Genomic DNA, 10,161 nt, shown 5'->3' on the forward strand with positions numbered 1-10,161 from the left:
TCAGTGAGAAAGTATTTTCATTGAAAGAAAACACAGTACAACCTAAAAGAAATTGGCAAAAGACATTTAACAGGCAGTTCACAAACAGGCTATACAAATGAAAAGGATTCAACTTTATTGGGTCATCAGAAAAATAATTATCAAAACTACAGTACTACCACACAGTCATCAGAATGGTTAAAATGAAAAAGACAATATCAAACATTGACAAGAATGTAGAGCAGCAGTTGGTGTGTTGGTTGTGTAAGATTGGCACAACATTTGGAAAACTGGCTGTAAATACGCAAGCTGCGCATGCACACACACACGCATATATATATGCATATGTATGTATATAATATAAACCGTGATCTAGCAGTTCTACTCCAAGGCATGACGGCAACAGGAGTGAATATGCATATTCATCACAAAATATGTACTAGGACATTTGTAACAATATTATTAATAATAGCTAGAAATTGTAAACTGCGCAAATGGCCATTAACAGTGAAATTTATAAAGTGCGTGGTCACACAAATACAATGAGAATGAAAAGCTACAACTAACACCAATATGTGTGAGTTCCTCAAAAATATTGAGGGTACAGAACAGGCCAGTTATTGTGCCTTAACTCTTGTAATCCCAGCACTTTGGGAGGCCAAGGCAGGAGGGTTGTTTCAGGCCAGGAGTTCAAGAGCCTGAAATTTTAAAATCTCAAAAATTTTTAAAAATTGACTGGGCACAGTGGCTCATGCCTGTAATCTCAGCACTTTGGGAGGCTGAGGCAGGCAGATCACAAGGTCAGGAGTTCGAGACCAGCTTGGCCAGTATGGTGAAACCCTGTCTCTACTAAAAAATTAGCTGGGTATGGTGGTGGGTTTCTGTAGTCCAAGCTACTTGGGAGGCAGAGGCAGGAGAATCGCTTGAACCCGGCAGGCAGAGGTTGCAGTGAGCTGAGATTGTGCCACTGCACTCTAGCCTGGGTGACAGAGCTAGACTCCATCTAAAAAAAAAACAAAAAAATTTTTTTAAATTAGCCACGCATGGTGGCACACATTTGTAGTCCTAGTTACTTGGGAGGTTAAGGTAGGTGGGTTGCTTGAGCCTGGGTGGTCAAGGCTGCAGTGAGCCATGATTGCGCCATTGCACTTCAGTCTGGGCGACAGACTATCTCAAAAAAATAAATAATTTTAAAAATAGCACATGTTATATGAATAGATTTATGTAAAAGTACAAAGTTGGGTAAAACCAATATATGCTTTTGAACCCTCCATTTATTTATTTCTATAGAAAGTAAACAAGAGGCAAAATTAAGCAAAACGCTTCTTGGTAATAAATAATAGGAAAGCCATAAGTAGTATTCACAAAATTATGGATAGTGGTCACCTCTAGGAACAAGAGGGAAACAGGGTAGAGCAGCACAGAAACTGAAATACCCAAGGTCTATTCATCGTTAACACATGCTTTAGAAGTAAGGGTTATGGTGCCCTCTTGGGTGGAGGGGGCTAATTACTGGAATGGAGCAGGAGACTTCCAGAATGCTGATACTGTTTTGTGTCTTCATATGGTTCTAGTTATGTGGGTGAGTTCAATTTGTGAAAATTCATCAAGCTAGGTTTAGGACAGTGCAGTCCTGTAGAATTAATATACAAGCCATATACTGTAATTTAAATTTTTCTAGGAAAAAATAAAGTAAAATTTTCTAGAAGCCCATTTTAAAAGTTAGAAAAAGAAACAAGTGTGATTTTTACATTTAACCCAGTATACCCAAAAGTATTATTTGAACATATAACCAATATAAAAATTTATTGAGATATATTATTTTAGTAATGAGTATTTGAAATTCAGGGGGTATAGTCTGCTTACTTCGCTTCTCAACTCAGATTAATCTTTTTTTCTTTTTTGAGACAAGGTCTCGCTATACCACAAACTCCTGGGCTCAACTGATCATCCCACCTCAGCCTGGTACTACAGGTGTGTGCCACTGTACCCAATAGACTATTCATATTTCAAGTGTGCAGTAGTTATCTGTGGTATGTGGCTGTCATATTGGACAGCATAGCCTTAAGATACGTGTACTTTTTTGTATGTATAAAATACTGAAATAAAATATTTCAAAGGTTTTTCTATAGACGAAGATATTTCTGAGTACAGTTATAAAGATTCAAATTTAAATTGTATTTTCATCTTTTAGTGTCTTTAAGTTTGAATGTGTTCTTTACACACTTGGTTGTTTTTTGTTTGTTTTTGAGATAGAGTCTTTCCATTTCCTAGACTGGAGTGCAGTGGCACAATCTCAGCTCACTGCAACCTCCGGCTCCTGGGTTCAAGCCATTCTCCTGCCTCAGCCTCCCGAATAACTGAGATTACAGGCACCCTCCATCACGCCCAGCTAACTTTTGTATTTTTAGTAGAGACAGGGTTTCACCGTGTTGGCCACACTGGTTTCGAACTCCTGACCTCAGGTGATCTGCCACACTTGGTTTTTTAATATAATTCTCTAAAAACTTGAAAAACATGAAAATTTTGGTACTTCACCATTGAGTAATCAGAGATTTCCAACTAATTTTAAATAAAATGTTACTACAAAGACTCATTTACCAAAAGAAGGTCAATATTATTATAGGAACTAGGTTGTTTAGCATAGTTCTTCAGAGACTCAAGTTTTTTTAAAATCCAGTGTGTACTGTCACGAGATTATTTTTTTAATTCATCGTTAGCTTTGTCACAATTCTACAGTTCAGTTACTTTAACTATGGATATATAAAGATATTTGTTAAGTTATATAAACTATAACTTTTTTTTTTTTTTTTTTTTTGAGACGGAGTCTTGCGCTGTCGCCCAGGCTGGAGTGCAGTGGCATGATCTCGGCTCACTGCAAGCTCCACCTCCTGGGTTCACGCCATTCTCCTGCCTCAGCCTCCCCAGTAGCTGGGACTCTAGGCGCCTGCCACCACGCCCAGCTAATTTTTTGTATTTTTGGTAGAGACGGGGTTTCACCGTGTTAGTCAGGATGGTCTTGATCTCCTGACCTCATGATTCACCTGCCTCAGCCTCCCAAAGTGCTGGGATTACAGGTGTGAGCCACCATGCCTGGCCTATATAAACTATAACTTCTAAATGATAGAATGTTTCATTTCTTTGGATGCAGTTATAAATCACATGTGTACCACTACTAGTTCCTAGTAAATTTCTAATTCAATGAGAATGTTATTTTTTATACAGTGTGTTCCACCATTTGTATTATCAATGTAAGCCAATAATTTTATCTTCATTGTGGTACTTTTTAAATGACTTTGTTTTGGCAATCACAAAATGATGTTTCACCTTCAGTATAATGACCCTGCAAAGTTTTATTTGATTCCATGATTGGATTAGAAAAATTGAACCATTATTGGAATTGATGAATTTTCTATTTGAAGTACCTGATGACACTGCTGTAAAATTAGTGTCTTTTTGTTTGCAAGGTTTTTCTGTTCATGAAGCAACATATAAACAGCTTTACTTTTTACATATGCAAAAAAATGTGGGTGAAATGAATTTGGAAGAGTCATTTAAGTGAAAAGTTAGGCTCTACAGATTGATACGTTAAATGCACATACTGATTGTCTTTTATGTAAATACTGATGCTTCTTCAGCAGATTTGTTTCTTTTGGTTTTCATGTGATCAGTGATATCATTCTGGTCCCCAAAGAGAATAGTAAAGGTCGATATTTTGTGCAAATGAGATGTTCATCGTCAACTTTCTTGGAAACAAATTTGATTCTTAATTTTTTAATTAAGCATGAACTTCTAGTTTTTAACCTCTGCTGCAGAAAGGTAAGTGTTACCAAACTGTAAAATATATATAGTTGTAGATTTAGACAATAAATAAAGACACAATTTAAATACAGTGAAGAGAGAATTAGTACAAGAGTGGTCAGAATATTTTGTATATGCTCTATGACAGAACTGCTAAGCCTTTATTTTCCACGTGGATTTCATTTACACCCAACCATGTTTTATGATGACCCCACCTGGCTACATTATGCAGATTGTGGTATAGACTTTGGAATAACAGACTAGTAGTATAACAAGTGGCTGGTGGGGACAGGAGAATTGAAAACCTTATCCCACCCGAACCTGAATGGAGTTAGTTGTTCCTAGCCATTTGAGCCTACTTTGTGGGTGAGCACGTGGTTTTTATTAGCAGATGCCCTTTATGCTGTCCTTGAAAGGGAGGTGTTAGATTGCAGCAGGAAAGGATCAGGATAATACTGGTAATTGCTGATTGTCTTTCCATTTTACCGTTTGTTAAAGTGTGAATTCTGTTCACTGCACATACATCTCACTTGTCATTAGAAAATACCAAGACAAGCTGGTCACGATGGCTTATGCCTGTGATCCGAGCACTTTGGGAGGTGGAGGCAGGAGAATCACTTGATACCAGGAGTTCAAGACCAGCCTGGGCAACACAGCGAGACCCCATCTCTATATAAAAATTTTTAAAAATTAGCTCTGGTGGCACACACCTATAGTTCCTGCTACTTGGGAGCCTGAGGCAGGAGGATCACTTGAGCCTGGGAGGTTGAGGCTGTGATGAGCTGTGATCATGCCACTGCACTCCAGCCTGAGCTTAAGAGCAAGACCCCTTCTCTAAAAAAAAGAGGAAAGAAAAGATCAAAACAGAAGATGGAACAAGAAAGTGAGGGCTACGAAATATCTCCTGGCTTATTTTGCTGCAAATATTAATAATAATACTTTTTATTCTTTTTTTGAAATGGAGTTTCGCTGTTGTTGCCCAGGCTGGAGTGCAATGGTGTGATCTCAGCTCACTGCAGCCTCCGCCTCCTGGGTTCAAGTGATTCTTCTGCCTCAGCCTCCTGAGTAGCTGGGATTACAGGGGCCTGCCACCATGCCTGGGTAATTTTTTGTATTTGTTTTTTAGTAGAGACGGGGTTCACCATGTTGGCCAGGCTGGTTTCTTGAACTCCCAACCTCAGGTGATCCACCGGCCTTGGCCTCCCAAAGTGCTTGAGCTTACAGGTGTGAGCCACCACGCCAGGCCCACAGTTTTTTCCTGTCATGAGCACGTGTGTCCCAGTTGATACCTAAGTGTATAGAAAGCCCTGGGAAATTGGGAACAGCATTATTTTGTGGATACCTCTGGCTTATATAGTATGTCATGAGAATATAGTAGGTCCATGTCATGATGTTCAGTCAAATGTTTGAATTACATCTTTCCATTCTGTTTACGTTATAGACATTGTCACTGAAAATTTGGAGTATTAGAAAACCCCACTGACAGTGACAAATAAAGGATTTATCACACAGAACAAGATACCCAGCAGTACACAGTCCAGGCCTGGTATAGCACTTAATTATGTTATCAGTGGCCCGAGGCCTTTTTTTTTTGACCCTGACATGATATAAGGTCTCTTAGTCTTGCTGCTGTAGCATGCTCACTGTGTGACTATGTCCTCATTATTATGTTTGCAAGATGGCTGCTGCATCTCTGAGCACTGCATCAGTTCCTAGAATGGCGAAATGTCTCAAACTTTCTTGGAAGCCCCATTAGGTGACTTATGTTTCTGTGTCATTGGCTACAACTGAGTTACGTGGCCACCCCTTGCTGCAGTGAATCTAGGAAAGTGAGTAGTATTGATGACTTTTCTGGTATTGTTTTGGATCTTTTAGTTTCTTCAAGTGTACCATCAAAAATCCTAGTATTCTGACCAGGCGCAGTGGCTCACGCCTGTAAGCCCAGGATTTTGGGAGGCAAAGACAGGCAAATCACTTGAGGTCAGGAGTTCAAGACCAGCCGGCCACCAGCTACTCAGGAGGCTGAGGCAAGAGAATTGCTTGAACTTGCGTGGTTGCAGTGAGCAGAGAACACACTGCTGCACTCCAGCCTGGGCAACAGAGTGAGACTCTGTCTCAGGAAAAAAAAATCTAGTTTTCAGAAGTGTGTGACGGCAAAGGCCAGGCATCCTAGGCTGTACACAGTAAGGGAGCTCTTTTAAGTTGGGGGCATTGTGGTGAGATTGTGCTTTAAAGGCATACTCCGATGGCTGTGTGGTAGATTGGGTTGAGGGGTGACCAAATGGAAGCAAGGAGAGACTGTTGAGGAGACTTTTGCAATGGTCTAAGTGAGATTTTTAGGGGCCTGAACTAGGAAACTTTTTATAGGAATGAAGAGGAGACTGAAGATTCCAAAATATGTAGGACATCAAGTGGGTAGGACTCAGTGGTTGGTTGACTGTAGAGACAAGGAGAGAGTGAAGACGAGTCAAAGATGATGGCTCAGCTTTCTAGCAGAAAAAAAATAAAAAATGGTGCCACCAACAGAGACCAAAAAAGAGTAGAGGAGAAAGTTTAAGTTGGTTACCTTTTTAGACACAATGAGTCCTGAGGTATATGGGTTTCTTTCATGTGCAGATCTTTAGCCACTAACTGGGAAAAGACAGATTTGTTATATGTTAACAAATATATTTTCTTTAATAATTTCCCTTGAGATTTTTATTTGCTTTTTGTTGTCCAGAAGTTTCCAACATTTGTGTAGTCAGTGCTGTTCATCTTCATTTATATTTCTGGCTTTAGTTCATAGAGCCTTTCTTTTCCCCAAATGATAGAAGTATTTACCACATTTTTTTCTTGTTCTTCTCTGCCTTAAATGTTGATTGATCAGGATTTTATTTTGATGAGTAGGATTAAGTAAGTAAAGAAAACGGAAGAGCATTTTCAATTGTTAGAATATGATTAACATCACTTCGTTTCCAAGGTGTAGTATAAAATATGAAATACTGAATTTTTCTTTTAAAAGTACCTCTGACATTTTTTTTTTAATGCTGTTGATGTTTCAGAAATACTCTGCTGTTTGTTTCTGTCAGAATTAAAAAGGCTGGACAAGGTGGCTTGCACCTGTAATCCCAGCACTTAGGGAGGCCGAGACGAGGATCTCTTGAGGCCAGGAGTTTGACACCAGCCTGGTCAACATAGCAAGACCCAGTATCTACAAAAACTAAAAAAAAAAATTAACCAGGCGCAGTGGTGCGTGCCTGTATTCCCAGCTGCTTGGGAGGCTGAGGCAGGAGAATTGGTGTAATGGGGTTAAGCCTTGGATTTTCAGGTTGTGGTGAGCCGTGATTCCACCACTGCACTTGTACTCCAGCCTGAGTAACAGAGTGGTATGCTGTTTTTTGTTTGTTTGTTTTTATTTTCTTTTCCTTTTTTTTGAGACGGGGTTTCGCTCTTGTTGCCTAGGCTGGAGTGCGGTGGCGCAATATTGGCACACTGCAACCTCCGCCTCCCGGGTTTTAAGCTATTCTCCTGCCTCAGCCTCCCAAGTAGCTGGGTTTACAAGCATGCGCCACAACATCCAGTTAATTACTGTATTTTTAGTAGAGATAGGGTTTCACCATGTTGGTCAGGCTGGTCTCAAACTCCTGACCTCAAGTGATCTGCCCGCCTTGGCCTCCCAAAGTGCTGGGATTACAGGCGTGAGCCATTGTGCCCAGCCGCTGTTTCAGGAAAAAAAAAAAACACCCCAGATCTTGTATTTTTTTTATAAATCAAAATTAAAATAGGTATTTCATGTATTCTGACAGCAGGAGGATGCATTAGCACAACAGGCCTTTGAAGAGGCTCGGAGAAGGACACGCGAATTTGAAGATAGAGACAGGTCTCATCGGGAGGAAATGGAGGTGAGAGTTTCACAGCTGCTGGCAGTAACTGGTTAGTACTTTCCCCCAAACTCTCAGGCTGTGTTTGTGATGTTTGTGCATAATGCTTTTTAATGGTTTAATTTTGTCTTTTCTTTTTAAAAAGTTGTATTCTCTGAGTTTGTATTTATTAAATGTAATTGCTGTAAAGAAATTTATTCTAATTTTAAGGTTGTACATCAATTCCTCATTCATTGATCTTCATAAAAATCATTTACTATAATAAGGTATATTTTCTCTTAATTTATTTACCCAAAATCTCACCTATTTTTTTTTCTTGTTTTTCAAATTATTTGTAAAAACTGGCTTATGTTAACATAGACTGCATATTTTTAGAACATTATTAAAACTCTTTGGAGTAATAGTACTTTCCATTTTCCTATGAATATTTATCTTGATTTTGTAGCTATAATTGTCGGTCATTTGTGTGATTTTTAAAGGAAAATTTAATATTTTCAAACTATTCAAAGAACGGAATTAACAAACTTTCTTTTAACCTTTCAATTGGAAAATACGGAAACAGAAATCAACATTAACAAATCTGTAGCTTCCTTTGCTGGTTTACTTAGGACAAATTATTAAAAATAATAATAATAAATCTATAGCTGAATGAATTATTGTAAGGCTAACATCCTTACAACTGCAGTTTGGTCAAAAAATAAAACTTCGAGCCTGAGCAACTCTGTCTCTATAAAAAGTAAGAAAATTACCTGGGTGTGGTGGCACATGCCTGTAGCTTTAGTCACTTGGTAGGCCAAGGTAGGAGAATCACTTGAGCCATGGAGTTTGAGGTTACAGTGAGCAGTAATTGTGCCCCTGTATTCCAGCCTGGATGACAGAGTGAGATCCTGCCTCTATAAAATAAATAAATAAAACATAAATAAAACTTTGACAGCTACCCTAGCAGCCCCTTCCATATATACATCTAATCATGACTTTCTCATGATTTCTGCTCAAAAGTAATCATTATTTCGATTTTTTTTTTTTTCTTTTTTTTTTTTTTAGATGGAATCTTCCTTTGTTGCCCAGGCTGGAGTATAGTGGCGTGATCTCGGCTCACTGCAGCCTATACCTCCCAGGTTCAAGTGATTCTCCTGCCTCAGCATCCTGAATAGCTGGGATTACAGGTGCACACCACCACGCCCAGCTAATTTGTGTATTTTTAGTAGAGGCAGGGTTTCACCATGTTGGTCAGGCTGGTCTCAGACTCCTGACCTCATGATCCACCTGCCTGGGCCTCCCAAAGTGCTGGGATTACAGGCGTGAACCACTGCGTCCAGCCCATTATTTCAATTTTTTTTTTTTTTTGAGACGGAGTCTCCCTCTGTCGCCCAGACTGGAGTGCAGTGGCGAGATCTCAGCTCACTGCAAGCTCTGCCTCCTGGGTTCATGCCATTCTCCTGCCTCAGCCTCCGGAGTAGGTGGGACTACAGGCGCCTGCCACCATGCCCGGCTAATTTTTTGTATTTTTAGTAGAGATGGGGTCTCATCAGGTTAGCCAAGATGGTCTCGATCTCCTGACCTCATGATCTGCCCACCTCGGCCTCCCAAAGTGCTGCGATTACAGGCATGAGCCACCGCGGCTGGCCTATTTCAATTTTTATAGTTATTTTGTTTGTTTGTTTGTTTATTTTGAGACAGAGTCTTGCTCTGTCACCTAGGCTGGAGTGCAGTGGCCGGATCTCAGCTCACTGCAAGCTCCGCCTCCCGGGTTTACACCTATTCTCCTGCCTCAGCCTTCCGAGTAGCTGGGACTACAGGCGCCCGCCACCTCCCCTGGCTAGTTTTTTGTATTTTTTAGTAGAGACGGGGTTTCACCGGGTTAGCCAGGATGGTCTCGATCTCCTGACCTCGTGATCTACCCGTCTCGGCCTCCCAAAGTGCTGGGATTACACGCTTGAGCCACCGCGCCCGGCCTATAGTTAATTTCTTGTATTTCTTTAGTTTTAGTACCCATTGAAGTTTAGTCTTGCCCAGTTTTAAAATTTGATCTTTTTTCCCCCGCTTTTTTAAATCTACCATGTTGGTTTCTGAATTTTGATGTGTCTTTTAATTGACAGTGGAATTTTAACCTTTTTTACACAAAATTGTACCCTGCTTTAAGCAGACCTCAATTACAAAAATTAATATTCAAAGTATATACAAATTGTTCAGAAATACAGATTTTCTTTAAAAAGTATATTCTAGGGCCAGGTGCCATGGCTCACACTTTTAATCCCAGCACTTTGGGAGGCTGAGGCGGGAGGATTGCTTGAGGCTGGGAATTTGAGACCATCTTGGGCAAAATAGCAAGCTCTTATCTTTGCAAAATATAAAAAATTAGCCAGCACAGTGGCACATGCCTGTCGTCCTAGCTACTCAGGAGGCTGAGGCAAGAGGGTAGCTTGAGCCTAGGAGCTTAAGGCTGCAGGAGCTATGATCATGCCACTGTACTCCAGCCTGGATGACAGAGCAGAACCCTACCTCAAAAAAAAAAAAAAAA

At 40.1% G+C, this 10,161-nt stretch overlaps 1 protein-coding gene across 1 annotated transcript in view; it reads left to right on the forward strand.

Annotated features, from left to right (window-relative positions):
• Positions 1 to 10,161, forward strand: part of CBFB (core-binding factor, beta subunit) — a 94,267-nt gene that overhangs the window by 62,301 nt on the left and 21,805 nt on the right. The window contains exon 4 of the mRNA XM_011996740.1: positions 7,566 to 7,661. Coding sequence (XP_011852130.1) covers positions 7,566 to 7,661 — 96 coding nt within the window. The remainder of the gene's footprint in view (positions 1 to 7,565; positions 7,662 to 10,161) is intronic.

Source organism: Mandrillus leucophaeus, unplaced genomic scaffold (assembly GCF_000951045.1).
Source record: "Mandrillus leucophaeus isolate KB7577 unplaced genomic scaffold, Mleu.le_1.0 Scaffold522, whole genome shotgun sequence".
Lineage (NCBI taxonomy): Eukaryota > Metazoa > Chordata > Mammalia > Primates > Cercopithecidae > Mandrillus > Mandrillus leucophaeus.